This window comes from Lissotriton vulgaris, chromosome 1_1, assembly GCF_964263255.1.
Source record: "Lissotriton vulgaris chromosome 1_1, aLisVul1.2, whole genome shotgun sequence".
Taxonomy (NCBI): Eukaryota; Metazoa; Chordata; class Amphibia; order Caudata; family Salamandridae; genus Lissotriton; species Lissotriton vulgaris.
Genome location: NC_141685.1, coordinates 833,415,585 through 833,437,823, shown reverse-complemented (window position 1 = coordinate 833,437,823; position 22,239 = coordinate 833,415,585). Strand labels below are relative to the sequence as shown.

Here is a 22,239-nt window from a genome sequence, read left to right as displayed (position 1 = left end):
AGCATGAAAGGGAGGGGGAACTGCCCCAGAGTGTTACCCCAATTGATAGAAATAGTATTGCTCTACCACCTAAAGGTGGAGCTAAAGTTAGGTGCCATAGTGCAAGTTTTTAGCCATAAACACATTACAAAAAGCGCTCCAATATTTCAAGACTTAAAAAAAGTACTCCATAGAGAGAGAACAAAAAAAAGTGCAATTTGTGCAATAGTGCAAATTTTTAACCCTGAGGAGAAAACAGTAATGGAAATGGATACATCTTCTCCCCGATACTTTGAACAAAACAAAAGGGAAGGAATTGCCACAAAGCTTTGTGAATAATTGACAAAAATAGTATCCTTCCCCCTCACAAAAAAAGGGGGAAGGGTAAAGTGTGATGGTGCAATATTGAAGATTTCAGCCGTAAACATATTGCAAAAAGTGCAATGTGCAAAGTTTGTTAGTGCAAAAATGCTAATTTTCAGCAGTTAAACACATTGCAAAAAGTGTGACGAACAAAGTGCATTTCAATATTCACAAGACTAAAGAAAGCCATTAAAAGAGTAATACCTATAGCAGCAAACAGGCAGGAAATGGCTCAACCCAGTACATCTTCCCCCCTGAAGAAGAGTAAAGTGCAAAGTGGCAGAACGTTCATACAGTTAAAGTTGACTTAGTATTGAAGTAGTTAAAGTGCCTAAGTGCGAAAAAAGGAAGAAAAAGAACAAAAAAGAGCCTGCATTTCTAACAATGAACCAGTTGTTATAGACAAAAGTCTACTTGAGTCCCCATACTTCCCTTATTTTAAATTTGCTTGAGCAATGTTTTGTAGTAAATCTTGGGCCTCTTCGAGAGTGGCACACAGATTGAACCCTGTCCAAACCAGCGTCAAAGCATTGACGTCTCAGATGGTCTGCTTAAAAGAGACATTCAAAACATCCAGGATTAGAGATGAGGGGGAAAAGTTGGGTGTACGAGGTGCAGCTGCCAATATATGAGGTCACACTGAAGTATACCAAAAAGTGATGGGTGGAATGCCTGAATTAATCTCAGCCACTGGTAACTACTGGTGTCACACTCTAGTCCATTGTTATTTTGCACACTATGCCAGCCTTATGCAAATCAGTCTCAATCCTGTTCCAATAGGAACAGTCCAGACTGAACTGCCAGCCTAGGTCCACTATGAATGGGAACACAAGAAACCTTAGACTAGTTTTGGCCTTATTAGGGTTCATCAGTTTTGTATAGCCTAGATCCAGTGACATAATGTGTGCAGGACCTATGTCTGGGCTTACTGTCCCACTTAGGCCTTCACACTGAAGTATACAAAAATGTGATGGGTGGAAGGTTTGAATCAATCTTAGACACTAGTAACTACTCAGCCACATTTCAGTCCATTGCTATTTTGCACACCTTGCCACTTGAGTTTGGATCGAGACGTATGCAAATAAGACTTGATTTTGCTCCAAAAGGAACAGTCCTAAACAAATGTTCTCCCTGAACCGGAACGAGGGCTTTAAGTGGGATGAAAAATAAGGGGGTCTCTAAAAGTGTAATTAAAAGCGTGGCATAAACATGTAAGCTAAATTTGTGTGACTCCCGTAGTGTGCCAATGGAACAATATTTTGGTTCATCTCTGAGCTTTCTGTTATTGCAGCCAGATATATAACACAACATCTGAAATACACTCAAACCAGCAGGACTATTGGTTTTGGTAGTGGTTGTTAGGTGTTTAAGAGAAACGAGTAACAATGATTTTGTTGTAAATAATATTGAAAATGTTTCAATTAAACATTACTGAGGCCTTGAAAGGGATAGGGGTCTTCATAATGTCTCAATCATTCATGTTATAAACACCTGGGCGCCTTTCAGTTCAACGTTAACATTATACAAGATTAATATGCTACATGAAATATAAAGAAACACAACATCCTGGAATAAGCTAACACTCTTAGGGAATTCAAAATTAAGTAAATCGTGTGAAATATATACACAGGAGCTAAATCTCTGACATGTAACATCCAGCTTAAAGCCCTGACAGAACACAAGCAACCCATGACTGTTTCCCCCATTATTAGGGCTCATCAGTGTTGTGTAGTCTGGTTCCAGTGACCCAGTGTGCTGGGGACCCACACCTGGGCATGACAGTCCCACTTAGAGCATCATACTGAAGTAAACCAAAGCGAAAAGTGGAATGCATGAACTAGTCTCAGCTAATGGTAATTACATGGGGCTGCATCCAAGTCCACTGTTATGTTGCACGCCATGTAACCTCAGTTTGAACTGAGCCAAATCAGTCTCAATCTTGGAACAGTCCAGCCTGAACTACCTGGCCAAGTCCTCCCTGAACTAAACACAAGCAACCCAATACTGGTTTCGCCCATATTTGAGATGTAATGCTTGATTTAATCTCAGCCACTAGTAATTAATTAATCAGCCGCGTTTCATGCCACATCACTTTCGACTCACCCATGTCAAATCAGTCTTCATCCTGCTCTGATGGGAAAAGTCCAGTCTGAACTGCCCAAGTCCTCCCTGAACTTGAACTCAAGCAACCCAACATCAACTTTCCCTTTATTAGGGATCAGGTATGGTCCATAACGTGGATCGGAGTTTATACCGGTGGCTTTGATTATTGTAAGCATTTCTTCCATCACCTATTTTTTCCAAGTTTATGAGGTGAAGCATGGCTCAGTGGTGAGAACTGGCATATATACACATGTTCCTCTTAGTGTGGGGAGTATCCCTTCTTTTGGTCAAAAAGTATCTTTCTCTTTTTAACTTTCTCCATCCAAAAACGTCAGCACTCCATTTAACTGTTCTGTCTCAAATATATCTTTTTAGGTGACGCTACAGGTTGTTGTCGAGTGGGCGTGAATTGGCAGGCGCTGTACTGATGCCCTCCCAGTAGTGTGAATGAGGAGGGCGGCGTAACAGAGACGCTTATATATAAGGTCGGGGACAGCAGGTTCGGGGTAAAGAAAGTTGTCCTGGCAGTTGAGGACACATACACCGAGTCAGTTCGAGGCCAGAGTCCCAGTTTTAGGGTGGCGCATAAAGAGGAGAAGGCTGACAGGGGCGAGAAGGCGGAGGACACAACCCCAGTCGACAGCGGCTTGAGAATAAGATGGAGGCGGGGCCGCTCCCTGCAGAGGGCGGGGCCGCGGGCGGAGCAGGCGCCGCTCCCAGCATGCTCTGCGCTGCCGGTTCCTCCTTCATCTCCTGACAGCAGCACAGGCCGGACATGGCGGGTTACAGCAAGTACCTGACTCCGCGGAACTACACCTTGGCCGGTGCCGCTGCCTTGGTGCTCTTCCTGCTGAACCAGCGGCGCAGGGCAGCCGCGGCCCTACGGTGAGAGCCGGGAGGAGGGGAGGATGGCAGAAGCTTGGCACACAGGGTGCAGTGTAAGCGGTATCAGCACCTGCACACTGAGAGGTCAACGAGCACGTAACGCCCCCTTTAGACATGAAAGACGCAGTTGTTTGCTAGGGGCTGCCCTTTAGAAGAATCCTGGCAGATCGCTGGCAGCCAGCGAGATGGGCACTTGACTTCCATCCCCTTTCAGTGCCCGCTACAGCCACAGCTCCTCTCCGCACAAGACAAGTGTCAGAAACAGCCTTGTCAGAAACAGCCCCGTCCCTTGCTCTTACCCGCCCCAGACAGTACCAGGCTCAGCTCTTTGCCTCTCCCAGTCCCTGCCCCTCGCTTTCCCACTACCAGATCGATCTACTTGCGAGCTCGCAAACACATGTTAATGCATTGCAATACTTTTTTCTGCGACTGTAAGCACAATTATTGACAAAGCTTAGTTGTTGAAAAATGTCTTCGTGTGTTTGACAATCATTTCAATGTTACCAACTGCAAAGTAAAAACAAATGCGGACTAGAGAGTAGAAGTGATTCCTTGCTGTAAAATGCGCACATTCTGTAATGACTAAGTGGATCCATAACCATTTCAACCCTATTCTATTGCACACGCCTTACGACATCCTTCAAGGCCTGCTATGTGCCTGACAAAACAGCACCCAGAGTAATCCTTCATGCTAGCCATTTAAACGTGGGAGATTTAAAGAAAAAATCGGGGGAATGTATTGTTCGCATTGCTTATATAGAAGCAAAGGCAACTTTAGACGGGAGGCATATAAAATCATTTTTTGTATTTTAAAATCGTTACTCTCCCGTCTGAATCGGTTTTATATGCATATGTCACAGTTCCAGATAGCGCCTTATTACCAGGCAAGACCTTTGACACCACATGACTCAGATCCCAACAGCCTCACACACTACCTGTCATTCCGTCTCTCCTAATCGTCGCTCATTATCTTGTTACACAACTGTGTCTTACTCACAGGTTGCTCTCGTATGTCCTCATCAGCTACATGTGCTGTTCTTGTGCAATGGATGGGTTTCCTGACCAATACGGTCAATAACTGTCAGTAAAAAAAAAAAAAAGTTTCAAAATGCAACTCACAGCCAACTTCCCTCCATCTTTTATCTAGTACCATAACATGGACTAAAACAACGTTGTAATGTGTGGGTGTGCCGCTACTGCTCGAACAGCCAGGTCTTCAGCTTCTTCCTGAAGGAGAGGTGGTCTTGGGTCAGGCGCAGGTCGGTCGGGAGGGAGTTCCAGGTCCTGGCGGCCAGGTAGGAGAAGGACCTTCCTCCCGTAGTCGCTCTTCGGATGCGGGGGACGGCGGCGAGGGCGTGGTTGGCTGATCGGAGGTGGCGTTTGGGAGCGTAGAAGTTGATTCGGCTGTTGAGGTAGCTCGGGCCTTGGTCGTGTAGGGCTTTGTGTGCGTGGGTGAGGAGGCGGAAGGTGATTCTTTTGTTGACGGGGAGCCAGTGAAGGTCTCTCAGATGTCCGGTGATGTGGCTGGTTCGTGGGATGTCGAGGATGAGTCTGGCTGAGGCGTTCTGGATCCGCTGGAGTCTCTTCTGGAGCTTGGCGGTGGTACCGGCGTAGAGGGCGTTGCCGTAGTCCAGTCGGCTGGTGACGAGGGCCTGGGTGACGGTCTTCCTGGTCTCGGTGGGGGATCCACCAGAAGATCTTCCGTAGCATGCGTAGGATGTTGAAGCACGCCGAGGAGACGTTGTTGACTTGCCTGGTCATGGAGAGGGAGGAGTCCAGGATGAAGCCCAGGTTGCGTGCATGGTCTGTCGGTTTGGGTGCGGTGCCCAGGGCGGGAGGCCACCAGGAGTCGTCCCAGGCGGAGGGTGAAGAGCCCAGGATGAGGACCTCCGTCTTGTCAGAGTTCAGTTTCAGGCGGCTGGTCGTCATCCACTCGGCTACCTCTTTCATCCCTTCGTGCAGGTTGGCTCTGGCGGAGGCGGGGTCGTTGGTCAGGGAGAGGATCAGCTGGGTGTCGTCGGCGTAGGAGATTATGCTGAGGTTGTGTTTGCGTACGATGGCCGCGAGGGGGCTCATGTAGACGTTGAAGAGGGTGGGGCTCAGAGATGACCCTTGAGGGACGCCGCAGATGACTTCGGAGGCCTCTGACTTGTACGGTGGTAGGCGGACTCTCTGTGTTCTTCCGTCGAGGAAGGAGATGATCGATTCCAGCGCCTTGTCCTGGATTCCGACGTTGCTGAGGCGCTGTACTAGGGTGCGGTGGCAGACAGTGTCGAATGCCGCGGAGAGGTCTAGTAGGATGAGGGCCGCTGTTTCTCCATTGTCCATCAGGGCTCGGATGTCATCGGTGGCGGCGATGAGGGCGGTCTCGGTGCTGTGATTGGCTCGGAAGCCGGACTGTGAGGGGTCGAGGTATCCGTTCGTCTCGAGGAAGGCGGCCATCTGCTTGTTGACGGTCTTCTCGATGACTTTGGCTGGAAACGGGAGGAGCGAGATGGGGCGGTAGTTCTTGAGTTCGGTGGGGTCCGCTGTTGGTTTCTTGAGTAGAGCGCTGAGTTCGGCGTGTTTCCAGCTCTCAGGGAAGGTGGCGGTGTCGAAGGAGGTGTTGATGATGTCCCGCAGGTGGGGGGCGATGACAGCGTCGGCCTTGTTGAAGACGTGGTGAGGGCAGGGGTCGGTCGGTGATCCGGAGTGGATGGAGTTCATTGTGCGGATGGTGTCTTCGGTGCTGATCGGGGTCCAGGCGTGGAGGGTGGTGCTGGGGGGTGGTTGTTCGGTCATGGTGTGCGTTGGTTGGTTGTTGAAGCTGTTGTGTATGTCCGCGATCTTGTTGTGGAAGCTTGAGGGAGGTCCTGTTGTCCGGTGTAGGTTCCCTTCTCCAGACTTTCTCGAGGGCTCGGCAGTTCTTCTTGGAGCTCTTGAGTTCGTCGGTGAACCACGGGGCTTTCTTGCTGCCGGGTCTGCTGGGCGGGGTCCTCAGCGGGGCGAGCTCGTCCGCGCAGATGCTGATCCACTTCGTGAGGTTGTCGGCGGCCTGGCTGGGGTTCGATGAGCTGGCAGGAGGTTGCTGGCTCAGGGAGGTGGCGAGCTGGTCTGCTGTGATCTTGTTCCAGCTTCTGCGGGCGGCCTGTTGCTGGTGGTGGTGGGTCGTCGTTCTCTTGAAGGTGAAGTGGACGCAGCTGTGGTCCGTCCATTGAAGCTGTGGCGTGGCTGAAGTCGATGTCTGTGCTGGAGGAGAAGACTGCGTCCAGTGTGTGTCCGGCGAGGTGGGTGGGGGTGGACACCAGTTGCTTGAGTCCAAGATTGGCGAGGTTGTCGAGCAGGGTGCTGGTGTTGCGGTCGTTGTTGTTCTCCAGATGGAAGTTGAGGTCCCCCAGGAGGATGTAGTCAGCGGAGGGGAGGGCATGCGGGCTGACGAAGTCGGCGATGTCCTCGCTGAATTGTGTGCGTGGTCCAGGGGGTCAGTAGATCAGGGTGCCTCTGAGGGTGGTGTTCGGGTTGGTGTGGATCTGGAAATGCAGGTGTTCGGCGGTGGTCAGGGTGTTGTCGGTGCTGGTCGTGAGACGGATGGTGTTCCTGTGGATGATGGCGATGCCTCCTCCCATCTGGTTGGCGTTGCGGTCCCTCCGGACGATCTTGTAGCCCTCTGGGATAGTGATGGCGATGTCGGGAGCTGAAGAGGCGTTCATCCAGGTCTCCGTGAGGAAGGCAACGTCAGGGGCTGTGGCGTCTAGAAGGTTCCAGAGTTCGATGGCGTGTCTGTGGACGGAGCGGGTGTTGAGCAGAATGCACTTGAGGTGGGTGCTGCTGGCGTTCGACTTGGCGGGTGCGAGGCAGGTCCGGATGCAGGTGAATTTGCAGGCGTGGCAGCTGAAAGGTCCGTGGGTGCGTCGTGGAGTGGCTTGATGGCATTCTGGGAGTCGGCCGGTGTTGAGTGCGATGAGGGTGGCGGCGGAGTACGTCAGGCGGGTCGGTCGGGGTCGTCGGGGGCCAGGGGTCCTGGCGCTGGTCGCGATCCGGTCGCAGACGGGCTTACCTTTGGCGCGCCTTCGGTGCGCCCGCTGCGCGTTCGCACGGTCGCCATTTAAGGCGAAGTGCGCGGGTGGGCGGAGCAGCTGGGAGGCGGGAGCGGGGAGGGAACAGAAGAGAAAAGGGGCGGGGCAAATGGCGGTGGCGGGAAGCGGGGAGGGAGAGCGGAGGGCGGCGAGGTAGGCGGGCAAACAGGAAGGAAACTGAACACGGCACAGAGGTAAAATTAAATTAAACAGGCACAAATGGAGGGCAAAATAAAGGGCAAAACAGGAAGGAAAACGATGTTACGGCACAAAAAAGTACAGGCACAAATGACGGGCAAAATAGTGGTAAAAACAGCTAAATAAACGATCAGACAGCACAAAAGAAACAAGCACAAATTTAGGGCAAAACAACTGGCGAAACCCAGAGGGGAGCGACCAAGGCGTCAGCGAGGCCGGCGGCGAGGCAGAAGGCAGGCAATGGGAAACACACGCAGCAGCTGGTGGCCGTGCGGCGCGGGGGTGTCCCACAAGTGGGTCACACTCACCTGCGTCGCACGGTCGCCATTTAAGGCCAAGTGCGCGGGTGGGCGGAGCAGCTGGGAGGCGGGAGCGGGGAGGGAACAGAAGAGAAAAGGGGCGGGGCAAATGGCGGTGGCGGGAAGCGGGGAGGGAGAGCGGAGGGCGGCGAGGTAGGCGGGCAAACAGGAAGGAAACTGAACACGGCACAGAGGTAAAATTAAATTAACAGGCACAAATGGAGGGCAATATAAAAGGCAAAACAGGAAGGAAAATGATGTTACGGCACAAAAAAGTACAGGCACAAATGACGGGCAAAACAATGGTAAAAACAGCTAAATAAACGATCAGACGGCACAAAAGAAACAAGCACAAATTTAGTGTGTGTGTGAGAAGCAATCAAAAGCAAAGGTTTAAATAAATGTGAATGTTTTGGTTTTCGATCTCCTTACTTACACAAGTAAGTGGCAGTTGTATACGGTGGCTGCTGAAACATGCCCCCAATACATGATTGTACCCTAGCACGCCGCTTATTGAATAAAAAATCCTTTTCACTAGGAGTAAAATGATTACAAATCATACACCAACGAAGTCTTAAGGCATCCATAAAGTTAACAGCACATAAGAATATGTTAAGTCTGTTACTATGCCAGGTAGGCACAGGGAACAAAAAAAAGAGGCAAAGACACGTCATTTAGTGGAAGTATGCATACCTAAAGGAGCATGACCTTCTCGTGAGAAGGAATTCCTTTTATTGTGTTTGGTGTTCTAATGTGAAAAATGATTGTTATTGTTTTTATTAACTAAACAATACATTTTGATTCCTAAAGGAGCATGACAGTCTAAGGACAAATACTATTTAATATTAACCTTTAAATTGCACCAAGCCAGCCCATGACTCTGTCATTACCTTGAGAGTGTAATGCATATACCAACGGCTGGAAAGTCAAGCTTCAGTCCTCAATGCTGGGACAAAGGGCCACTTTCATCGAGATACAGAATGATAACCTCTGAGTAGGGCAAAACATGACCTTATTTTATTCCAAACACTTCACATCTTCTTGGACACCTTATTCTCAGAACACCAAGCCCGCCTTCATGTCCTCTCGTTTGCATGGTATGTGTTTTGTATTTATATACCTCTTTCTACCCTTGACCGGACGCCTGTATACCACAAGCACATGCTAAACGTCTTAGCTGTGCTTCTGCTAGCTTGTAGTTTATGGAAGGCATAAAACTGTTGCATCATGCAGAAGAGCTAAAATGTACCGAACCTGCAGTTTGCTAAAGAGAAGGCAAGTATATTTAGCTGTTTAAAAAAACATGAGTGAGGGTAGCGTAGACAAAGGGCAAATCTTATTGCCATTAATGGACTGGAAGGTGGGGTGGCATGATTTAACGAGACAGCAACCACATTAAAGTATCTAGACTGGGACAGTGTTTCACAAAGTACTAATTTGTGAAAACCTTACAAAACAGTTGTTTTCTGACAAGTAACCATTTTTTATCCCAGCTGTCCTCCAAACACACGCATTTCAGTCTGTGTTGGTGCTGCATGTTCCATAGCACCCCTTAGAAGATTCTGGGGGTGTAATCTCCTTACTACATACAGAATAACAACGCAATGAATATAGATGCTGCAGGAATCCTAGTGAAAAGGAGAGACATAGTCCCACACCTATGACTATGACCTCACTCCTTCTTAATGCAAGCCCTTTTCCTACACTCAAAATACAATAATTAATAGAGCCTTCCACCCCTATGAGCCCAAGACTTTACATTAAGAGATGAACCTCTTAGCATACAACTACCTTCCCTAAGGACACTCTCCCATCCTCAATGTATTACCCTCGCCTTTCACTTTTTTGAAAGTGCGGACCCACAGCGTGGCCCCCAAGATGTAGTGAAAAATGAATGTGTGAATGTGTGCGGGTACTGCACTCTGTTTAACCTTTTTATATGTTTGCTCGGTATGTGTGATTCGCTAGATAAGTGCCTGCTCACTGTTATGAAACAAAATGTGTGGCCTGGTCCCGAAAGGTCACCAGGTCTAACGCGCACTACAATAAATTCAAATATTCCAATTATTCGTTCAAATACAGTTTTATCATAACATCAAAGAATAGACCATCATAATTTCTCATTACTGGCACGTACATTGAAAGTTATTCACAAAGTAAACAGTTGTATTTCCATTGTATCATTACATAATCGAATCATAATTCAAGTAAATATGTTAAAAAACCCAATGCATTTCGGGGCTGAGGCCCCTTCGTTGGGGGGTCTGTTTAAAAGAAAGAAGAAGGAAACTCAGTTACTAATGATGCCATTGAGGCTTATAAACTTTTTGTAGCTTGTAGTCTTAACGATTCTTACCGCGAGTATAGTGTAACTCGACAAATCCTATGCTAAGTGGTTTATTTCGTGGCAGCGGTATATCTAAAAGGAAAAGATTGTTTAGGTATCTTATTATTGTGGAACTATGTATAAAAAATTCTTAGTGTTTATTTAGTTGTTTGAGTTGGTTTACCTGAGCCTTGCTTGCATATTACATATCTGCAAAAGAAATATATTTGTGGTCACTTGCAGGGAATGTTAAAACTAATTCCTATCAACAACGCGAAGCGTTGTTTTAAAATAACGTATTTATTTGCTCACCTGTGAGTCTTCTGTGGGCGCGTAAATAAAATATCCTACGAAAGTCAAATAAATAAGTTCCAATGAACATAGTTACCTCCATTATGGAATCTACATTTCGGGGTCTATAGAGTTGTAAGTAAGATTTTTACCTGCGAGCCTCCAGGGTAGTTTATCGGTCTCGCTAACTCGTTATAGCAGTTTGGCTGTGAATGAAAAGTAAACGCATTCAGTAGCCTGCTCGTAAATTTAAAGCTATAATTTTAAAACGGTAGAACGCACGTTAGTGCTTGCTTAAAGTATTTCAAGCTTACCGATTGTGCAAACCATCTTGCTCGTTACGGCGTCTCCAGTCTGGTGTGTCGACCGAAACTAACCCTATGCGCTATTAGTCCTTTCTTCTTTGTTTACCCACTGCTGCATGGCGCGTAGCGATAAACAAAGGACTTATTCCTTAATGTTGTATAGCCGCCATTAGTAAGTGGTAGAGATTGAATATTAAATGCTAGTTTGAACTTTTGGCAATACTTACTAATTATTTAGACTTATTACGCTGAATGCAGTATTTTACAATGTGATACCGCTCAAACATTATCTAGATATTTGTATACCCTTACATATAGGGAACGTAACAATAACAACAAAATAGGAAATGAGAATGGTTGATGAGACTCAAACAATCAAGTTGAAACAAAAGAAAATATTGCTTTGCATATACTAATTCCTACCTATTTACAATCTCAAATCATATTCATTTTAGACTATTATGTCACTAATGCGCTTACGTGTGTTAAAAAAGTGTCAGTGTATCATCATGTTGTGTGTATATATACATATCACTGTGGATTAGAGGCCCTCGAGGATCTAGTTATACAAAAACATTTTTTGTTTTTTAGGATGATTTAGAGCTTTATAAAAAGCAAATCATTTCCATTTTGTCATTTAACCCATTTGGGGTCAATGTCTGTAGCTTGCGTATCCAAAAGGCTTCTCTCTGGAGTAGGATTTTAGCATTATCCAGTCCTAGTCGCTGTGGGACAAGTTCAATGATTTGAAATATCAATTGGGCTATCGTGTGGCCCGTTCCCATCCAATGTTTAGCTAATGGTGAAGTGTGATTCTTATTACGGATCCGACTTTTATGTTCCGAAAGCCGTAGTTTCAGTTTTCTGTCAGTATTCCCAACATTACAATAGTCCACAGGGACATTTAATTGAGTAAACTACATGTTCTGAATTACAGTTGGTGGTGTGTCTAAGTTGGATTTTTTTCTCCCGTGCGAGGATGTAGTAGAGTATTGCCTGGTATAACATTATTGCAATTATAGCATCGTGTTTTACCTTTGTAGATTTCTTGCTGTTGAGTAAAACCCCACGTGTCTTACTGGTTTATTAAGTAGTTCCTTGAGATACTGCGCTCTTTTGTAGGCGAATAGAGGTTTGTCAGAAAACAATGACCCAAAATCTTTCTCGACTTACAAGATCTCCCATCTTCTCCGTATTATTCTTTTTATGTCCCTCGATGCTGTTGAGTATTTTGATACGAAAACCATCCTTTTATTAAGTTTTCGTTTTTTTTTTTTCTGCAATAGTTCTGTTCTTGGTACTGTCTTGATTCTCTCAATTTGTGCTTCTAGCAGTTTTTTGAGGTATCCCCTATCTAGATATCTTTGTTTCTGCTCTTCCAAACTTTTCTCACATTTTTCGCTGTCGGATGATATCCTCTTTATCCTCATGAACTGTGATATAGGAAGATTATTGATTAGGTTAGCGGGATGGAAACTTCCATAAAACAACGCTGTATTTTTATCAGTTGTCTTTTTGTATAATCTTGTTTGAATTGTATTCTCCACCATTTCTACCATGACATCCAAAAATGGTAAAGATGTTGTGCTAGTATTGCATGTGAACTGGATTCTTGGGTTTGCTAGATTCTCACTTTTGATATTTTGCATAAGTTCTGAGGCAGACCGTTTCCAAATTATGAAGATGTCATCTATGTACCGTTTATAGTACACAATACCTTCTTGCCAAGTACAATCCTCTAAGATATAGTCCAATTCAAACTTTGCCATAAAAATATTGGCATATATGCATGCTCCAGGAAAACCCTTAGCTGTTCCACTGAGTTGAGTGTAGTATTCATCTAGCCACAAAAAATAGCTATTTTCCAAGCAGAATTATAAAAGCTGCATAATTAGATATTTTAATTCTTCTGGTTTGTCGGTTCTCAATAGAGCCCATTCCATGGCTTCCAATCCTTGTTTGTTAGGGATCGACGTGTACAAAGATGTCACGTCTATGGTACATAGCGTCCAATCCATGCACCCTTCGGTTTTGATAGTTGAGAGGCTTCTTAAGAAATCCGATGTGTCTTCCAAATATGTTGGCCACTCATGGATGAATGAATGCATGTGAGCATCAATGTAGATTCCTAGGTTTTCGAAGATTGATGTGCATCCAGATACTATAGGTCTGATTGGGGGATTCTGTAGACTTTTATGTATGTTTGGTAAAAAATATATCCTTGGTCTTCTAGGATAAATTTGTCTTCGGTAACGTCTGGTAGTATTGTTGATCCAACCTAATTCTTCTGCTTTTTCAAAAATTTTGTCCAAAGTTTGAGAGATTTCCACCGTTGGGTCTTTTTCCAGTTTGGCTTAAGTATTCACATCTTGAACATGATCATTGCCCTTTTGTATGTAAAAATCCGAATCCTTAATGACTAATCCTCCCCCTTTGTCCGCCTTCTGGATCACAATTGTTTTATTTTTTGCCAAAGACTGTATGGCACTGTGCTCTGCTCTTGTCAGATTATTCAACTTCCTCCTATATTGGATTTTGCTCATATCAGCTTTGACTAAAGTCTCAAATGTATCAAGGCTTTTGTGGGAGACTGGAGCTAGGAAATTGCTTTTGGGTTTGAATTTCTCTGCAGTGTTGTCCATTGTTTCGATAGGGTTTAGTATTGTGAAGAAATGCTTAAATCGTAGGATCCTCATGAATTTAAAGAATGCTACTTCTGTCTCCAGCTCATTCGTGTGATAAGTGCTCACGAAAGTTGTCCCTTTATTTAGCAGTCTCTCTTCAAATTTAGACAGTGAATATTTCGAGATGTTAATCACTAGGTTTTGGTTTGGCTCCGTAAGCCCGTTTTCTTGGCTTGTTCCTTTTCCTTTTCCTCTTCGCGTTTTTTGTCGCTCGGTTGAGTAGGTAATTGATCCGGTGGTTTGCTTTGGGCTTGGCCCTTCTCTAAAAAAGCATTGGATGATGATGTGGATGCTGTATCAATTGTGGTGGGTGCTTGCTGCCCCGGTTTACGACGTTATTGCTGAGCGATAGGTTGCCTAGAGGTACTTGCGTCACTGTCTGGCACCACACTTTCTTCGGATGAGGTTGCTTGTTGTTTTTTGCTCGTATATCTTCTTGTCGCGTGGTAATACAACTGTTTACTTTGTGAATAACTTTCAATGCACGTGCCAGTAATGAGAAATTATGATGGTCTATTCTTTGATGTTATGATAAAACTGTATTGGAATGTATAATTGGAAAATTTGAATTTATTGTAGTGCGCGTTAGAGTCCTGGTGACCTTTCGGGACCAGGCCACACGTTTTGTCCCAAGATGTAGTGGCCAATCTTCACTTACCATACTTCATCAGCTGCCATCTTGAACCAGGATCTAAACCTGCGCATTGCATGAGTGGTGCCCTTGGAACCGAGGGAAGTGGAGGGAGAGTAGCATTCATTCCCTGACTATCACTGTACAAGCCCACGGGCAATGCCCCTGCCGTATATTATAGCTGTAGATACTACCCACTAAAAGGCAAACAATCCTGCCATCTAAGGAATGTGAACGTTGATTAGATCGGACTGCAAGTAATATCCCAAAGTTGAGAAAAGTATAGCGTACAATGAATGTCAGAAACACACAAAGTGTTTAAATATGTTCTGACTGCAAGGCTCCAATCAGGGAAGTATGACTTGCAATACCTGGGCATTACAAGAAAATGAAGCTTATTTAAAATGATATACATTAGAGATGCTAAGAATTGGCAACTGCCATGTGACACCTGAGAGATGTGCGTATTCCAAGATGGATTTTTTAAAAACAATCTGAGAAATGATCTACAGCGTGAAGCCACCAGTGTGCTTCTATTTGAATTTAATGCCACACTGGTCCTAAACCCAGAGCACAGCCATCTTAGGACTGGTCCAACGTAACCGGGACCAACCAAAGCACGGCATGGTTAGTAATACAGATTTATCGCCCAAATAATGCTTGAGTGCACTTTATTTTAACCACATCGATTATGACACTAAAGATTTGTTTTTGTAGAGAAACAAGGGAAACCTATAAGTCGAGAGGGAACATGGGTGAGCAATGTATTGTAAGAGACAGCAGTCCCTCCAACATAGAACCAATGTTACACAGAGCCGTATTGAGATCTGATGATGATTTCCCCCCCCCCCCCCCCCCTCCTATCTTAGTTGGGATCGAAACATCGTCGACTCGCATCTTGACTCCAACCCAGTTTCATTCGGATTTATGTGGCGCGCAAGATGTTTCTCTATATTGTGACTGTTTTTAATATGCAATTATTGACGGAGTCACTACATATGTAAATGCCTGAGGTTTGGAAATCTGCTGATTTCCAACTTTTTATCCACTGTATTTTTGTACATGGATTTTGCTTTGTGTTACATATTTGTGCGTTAAATAAATATATTGTTTCTCCCCTTTGAGATTTTTGACACAGATCTCAATGGGGCTCTATTTATATTAGTTTTATACTTGTTGAAAGGACTGCTCTCTCTTATAATATTAAAGATTTGTTTGGCAAAAGACAATGATGAAACCAATCTTTCATAAACATGCACCCCTTACTAGGCTCCCAAATGGTAATGACAGGGTGCGAAATAGGACCAAAAAAATAAACAATTTTTAAGGAATACTGCTGTGCTGGCGGTAGCGCCATTGGAAGAACGGTTTGTGGGGGCTAGGAGAACATGAAAGTAGAGCGGGAGGTGCATTGACGCCGAAGCTGAACACTCATCCACGGTGTAACACAAGCAGTGTGCATGTGCATGCTGCAACAACAAAAAAGAGTGCACAAAAGGAAAAACACTACATAGAAAGGATTCTAATATTAGACCAAAACTTCAGAGAAGGGAACTAGACACGAGAAGGAGGAACATTTAAGTAAAAGAAACCACATAGAAGCAAGCTTTTCAGCACGACATGCACATTAACAAATCAGCAGCGAGGGGCGGAATGAAGGCCAACATAATGAATACAGCATATCTCCAAGAGACAGCACATGTGCTGCCTAGCTGGACCTAAAAACTGAGGAGGAGTTTGGAGAAAGTTGTGCCTCAGAGCTGCAGTTTGTCGCCTAATTCCTGGCTTCAGGGCTAGCCATATTTTGAATGGGGAGAGCCTCTGGTGCACAGGTTACCTTGGTGCTCACTTCTTTAAGTTGTACAGAACTACCTTTTTGTCTCGTGCTACCTCTGCATCTTCCTGAAGCGGCTTTATCGCTGTTTGATCAATGTGTCCTTTTGTAACCCATTATGCCCTGCCATCAAATTCTGTTAGGATAAGCTGGCTGTAATGTTAGGGTTCATTGCAAAAAGTCTGCAGCACACCTTGCGTTTTCTCCTTGATGTTAACCTCGTCATGTTACTCAATTTCGGCGTGCATACACTCTAAGGGCCAGATGTAGGAGCCCTAATACCGGTCTCGGCCGTTACCGACCGGTATTAGGGTTTTCAGATGTAGGGGGCCTATATTTTACCGATTCGGTAAATTTACAGAATCGGTAAAATACCGAATCGATATATTTACTGATTCGGTAAATCCACATGTAGGCGGCACTCCTAAGAGTGCCACAGGCCCTTAAGAGTCGGTATTTTACCACCCAATCCTATTGGGTGGTAAAATACCGAATTCAGGTGTGCATGCACATCTGTGCATGCACATCTGTGCAATGTGACACACAGACATGCCCTTAGGGCATGTCTGTGTGCCACATGGCACACAAGTCCGAAATTGGTGTGCTAGAGGGTGTCAGTACCCTTGCAGCATTCGGTATTTACCCATTCGGTAAATACCGAATCTGTATTGCCCATTGATTCCTATGGGCTTCATGGCCCATAGGAATCAATGGGCAATACCGATTTCGGTATTTACCGAATTGGTAAATACCGAATCCTACCGATTCGGTAATTCTTCAATTCGAATTACCTACATCTACCCCCCCCCCCCTTCCTATTTACCGACTCTTAAATACCAATTCGGTATTTAACACCTTGGATGCTCATGACAAGGTCAGCTCGTCATGAAACACGGTTGAGCTGTGCTTATGACGAGTTGACCTTGTCATGAACAGTGGTAATAATGAATCTGCAGCTCAGGACGGGAAAACCCCCTAGCAGCCAAGGTGTTAAAAGTCGGTAAATAGGAATTACCTACATCTGGCCCTTAGTGCACTCTGTTCCTTTTAGTGCACGATTCTGACAATTTCATTTGCAAAGTTGTGACACGAGACTTGCGTGTCACAGAGGAGTTGCACAGCCCAATGCACATTTGTATCCAATTTAAACACGTACTCAGTTTTCTTCTGACACAGTTTGCCTGGCTAACTCCCTTGGGGCCAGATGTAGGCAAATGGTATTTACCGATTCGAAAATACCGAATTTTACTGATTCAGTTCTTTTGAATCAGTAAATGCTATGTAGCAAATTAATCGGTAAAAATTACCGAATCGTTAAGATTCGGTATTTACCAAATCAGTAATTACCGATTCAGTAATTGCCATTCATTCCTATGGGCCTGGAGGCCCATAGGAATGAATGTCAATTACCGAATCAGTAAATACCGATTCGGTGACAGGGGGAAAACATTGAAGGGTGGCAGGGTGTCACTTTGACACCCTGTTGCACCCCTCAATTGTGTATGGGTGCACATGTGACACAGATGCATGCCCTAAGGGCATGTATGTCTGCAACAAGGCACTGAAATAATTTGCATGTAACTGCTTTTTTTTTTTTTTCTCGTTATTTACCACCAGCTTGTAGTTGGTGGTAAATACCGAATCCTAACATGGGATAAGCACTCATTTAAATGCTCCCTACCGTAGGAATTCGGTAATTTACTGATTCCCTAAATTACCGATTCGGTAAATTACCGAATCCTTAATTTTGGCCCCTACATCAGAAGAGCCTATTACCCATCGGTAATGGCCGAAATTCGTTCATTTCGGCTGTTACCGATCGGTAATAGTCTTCCTACATCTGGCCCTTGGTGTGCTGTGAATGCTGCTTTCCCTCATGGGTAGTTGTGTTCGCTCCTTGAAATCCCACCGCCTGTGCTCTCTAGATACTGTGTACACCCTTTATGATGAGCACTCTTTAAAACCGTGTTTAATATTTTTTCTGGCCCCTAAAACAGCTCTCCTTGTTCTGTCACTGCCCAAACACTGCATCTTGCTCTTCCCTTTAGGTAGCAGATTACAGAAATTGGGTTGGGTAACCACAGAAAAGGGGCACTCTGCAAATTCAGGGTCTGTAGAGTTGCAATTAAATGTGGTGCCCTGGGAAGAAGACGTGGTTATCTACATCCACAAACAGTTATACTCAGTACAACAACAAACAAGCAAATACCCTCCCGAGCACTCTATTTATCCAATAAAGTCTTATTATAGAGTCACACAAGTTCCAAGTCTTGAATAGCGCACGCTCAAGTCCAAAATCTGTTCCAGGATTATCTTCCAAATGTTTATTTCTTTGTCGTATAAATCAATCCGATCATCAGCAAATTTCTTCACTGTTATGCAGCCAACACGTGTTTCGTCATGATTATTTTGATCATACATTGACTTCCTCAGGGCTGCAACCCAAATAATAACAACAACTTAGTAAAGGGGATCCTACTGTGTCATTAACACTCACCAGTTAACCGAGTGTGTGAAAGATAATAGAGTGAGTAGGCCCCATTGTGAACTAGAAAATTTCGTGAAGAGATTAAGAATAACTCCATCTACCTGTTTCACCTCATATGTGAGAGTTGACCTTGTATCCCATGAGCATCGTTAAGCAGAGTCTATTACAAAAGTTAGAATATATTTGTGCACTATCCTCATGTTCCAATGTAGCTTCCCTTGCATAGTTGAAATCAATCTGTAATTATAATGAGATATCGGATTCTCAAATACCAACCGCATATTTATAGACCCTGTGCCAAATCTCTAACAGTTATAAATGTTATATTAACACCACTTGACGGTTTATCACTATTGCTCCATTTAAGTCAATTAGTATCTAATATGTACATTGTAGCCAACAAAAGTTCCTATTACCACAGCATGAAAATAATAGGGTTCCGATCAGTAAAAAGAAACAGATTCAATTCAACACTTCATTCTCTTGATCTCGATCTGATATTCACATCAAATCTCATCCTACTCACCCCCTTCCCTTTACTTATCCACTCTCCTAATATTTTCAGTGATTCCACAGAGATTGGTGTTTGCGTAAATACAAAGGTGTCTGTAATCCACATACGTATCCTGTAAGAATATAATATAATCCAAGGTATAAAAAACTCTACTAGTATTGCGTAGACTACTCTATTGGGTCCCATATTCCTGTAACTCGAAATAAACACTCACCCTGCCACTTGTTATTTGTCTGTTCTCTGTATGTTTCCGGTTACTTAATCCAAAGTTTCTGAATTCTTAATAACAACGTAAGGGCTAAATCAGCGGTTATCCAAATCCGTTTTCTGCAAAAATATAATAAGATCTAAAACTATGTTTTATACTAGTCCAAATCGATTTTCATTTACCGGGTCTAGGATTTGGGCTAGTATAAAACATTAGTTTGTTAGCGGTTTCCTAGGTTGGTATTTGAGAATCAGATATCTCATTATAATTACAGATTGATTTAAACTATACAAGGGAAGCTACATTGGAACCAGAGGATGGTGCTGAAATAGGTGAAATATATTCTAACTTTTGTAATACTCTGCTTAACCATGCTCATGGGATATAAGGTCAACTCTCACATATGAGGTGAAACAGGTAGATGGTGCTATTCTTAATCTCTTCTTTTTGAAAATTTCTAGTTCACAATGGGGCCTACTTACTCTATTATCTTTCACACACTCTGTTAACTGGTGAGTGTTAATGACACAGTAGGATCCCCTTTACTAAGTTGTTGTTATTATTTGGGTTGCAGCCCTGAGGAAGTCAATGTATGATCAAAATAATCATGACGAAACATGTGTTGGCTGCATAACTGTGAAGAAATTTCCTGATGATCGGATTGATTTATACGACAAAGAAATAAACATTTGGAAGATAATCCTGGAAAAGATTTTGGACTTGAGCGTGCGCTATTCAAGACTTGGAACTTGTGTGACTCTATAATAAGACTTAATTGTATAAATAGAGTGCTCGGGAGGGTATTTGCTAGGTAACAGATTACCACTTCCTTTCCACCTTTCCTTTACTAGTTTTCTTACTTAACCCTTGGACTGCAGTCAGTGACCCATGGCAGGCTCCATACCCCATTGCTAGAAAGAAGAAACAAGCCACAGTGTCTGCTACTGTTTGATGAGGACCTTTCTTTATTTTCCTGATATCCACAAAAATACATGTATATCCAAAAACATTATATTGGAATCACTTACCCAATCAGCGGTTATCAAAAAAATGTGGCACTGCTCCTGCTGTTGTTGTGGATTCTTCTCTAACACTCAGCCATAGAAGCTTCAGCCTAGTACGAATTACATTTAATTTCAGTAGGTGCGGTTTTGGTTATGCTTTTGCTTGCTCACTTTCATCAAATAGACTTATTTATTTATATAGTTATCCATCATGCTGTCATTTATTTATTTATTTATGTATTTATTTATGTTCTTTCCACCTCACCAGCCCTTCTGCAACCCTAGCATAACACCTTAAAGCTTTTGCTTTACCACTAATGCTATTAACAGGTAGGCCTATACATTTATATTCCTAAACTGTAGGCAAAAGTTTAGATTTAGTTCCACTCACAGCACATAATTCCTACGTAGTACTCTGATGGGAAGCATCATGTGCAAAAGTGCACTAGAAAGTTAATGTCTAAATCCCCGGCTACTCCATTTACCCCTTTATTAAATTACGTTACCCTGAAATGAGGCAGCAGCTCTGCATGTGGCTTTTCACTGAGGAACGTTCCCTTTTTGCCTTAAGCTATTTATTCAAAACAAACAAAGTTGGCTGTTTTTTTATTAGTTGTATAATGTCAGTGTGACGCGATGAGCATTGGTAAATAGTATGCCAGACAAAACCTACCAATAAATGAAATTCAGTCGCCTACTGTGGGTAGTCAGTTAAATCAAACAATGCTCCCTTTCAGTGTCATAGGTTTGTTTACCTCTACTATGCATCTTAAACGTTTGTATCCTTGTAAAGATAAGTTAGAGTGGGACTGAAATCGATCCTTGTGCAGGGAGGGATTGTTTAATATAAGAAATCTGCAGAATTCCAGCATCTTGATTGGGGTGGTTGGACCATTGATGAAAGCCTTATACAATGGACCATACAAGTAAGAAGTGTTCAAAATTATAACTCCATAAGTTTGCAGTATTTGTTATTGCAACATTTCAAATGCTGTCATTGTAATCCTCTGGTAAAATTCTCCAATTTTTTTGTGGGAAAATACTTGCGCTAACATTTCATGAATTCTCCGTTTTATGTGTGCAAAACCGTATGCAATCGGTTACACACGTTTTAAAAATATAAATACAGGACATGGATGATCAGATATATCCATCGACTTGCTTGTAGTGTGTACAGTGTATGTAGTGTAGCATGTTCAGATGTGTTGCTCAGGGGCTCGGATCAACAATATACAACAAAAGATCAGTGACTGCAATGCTATAGGTGTTGAGTTTACTCAAGTTTGAGCTATTGGCATTGTAAATGACAGAGCCTTTTATTTATGTTTTGGTTTTTAAAACTTAACCCATTCGCTGCAGGGGTTATTCCCCCGCTGTGCTGGGGGGAGGGGGGCGCACACAGCGCCCCCATGCTCATGACGAGCTCAGCTCGTCATGAGCTACAGTGCTCCTGTGCTCATGACGAGCTCAGCTGCATTGGCTCTGTGGAACGTTCAGCACAGCGGGGGAATTCTCCCCGCACCGGAGCGCTCCACGGGCCGTGACTAGCAGAGCTCGTCATGAGCACTGGAGCGCAGTGGCTCATGACAAGCTCAGCTCGTCATGAGCGTCGAAGAGGTTAAATAAAAGGCATTGTCATTTACAATGCCAATAGCGTAAACTCTCGCAAATGCGAGACCCATTGCATTCCAAATGCTTGTTTAAAAGTGTGTGTGTGGGGGGGGGGGGGTTGCCAACAGAAGGTAGCAGAAGGAACACAGATGGGGAGGGTGTGGGGGGAAGGAAAACTGAGCTTGCAGGTGTGGGGAAGCAAAAATGATGGCGTGGTGGGGGAAGGGGCATGGAGGGTATAGGGAAACCAACAATAGAGCAATGTGGCGGGCAGGGGGAGAAAAGCAAATGAGCGAGAACCCCCTTAAGCTTGGGGGGTGGGGGGGCGGGGTGGGAGCACACCCTTTACAGGTAATCTGAGCCGGAGCAAAGCGCAGCAAACTGCCACTTTGGAACTGGAGAACTGCTCAGTAAGGCGCTCCAATACCTTTGTGTCTGGGTTGCGGTAGCGGTTTAGGGAA

General features: G+C 44.2%; 1 protein-coding gene across 1 annotated transcript in view; it reads left to right on the top strand.

Annotated features, from left to right (window-relative positions):
- Positions 1-2,940: 2,940 nt before the first annotated feature.
- ABCD3 (ATP binding cassette subfamily D member 3) overlaps positions 2,941-22,239 on the top strand; it is a 370,248-nt gene continuing 350,949 nt past the window's right edge. The window contains exon 1 of the mRNA XM_086957398.1: positions 2,941-3,330. Within this exon, the coding sequence (XP_086813524.1) occupies positions 3,221-3,330 (110 nt within the window). The 5' untranslated portion in view covers positions 2,941-3,220. The remainder of the gene's footprint in view (positions 3,331-22,239) is intronic.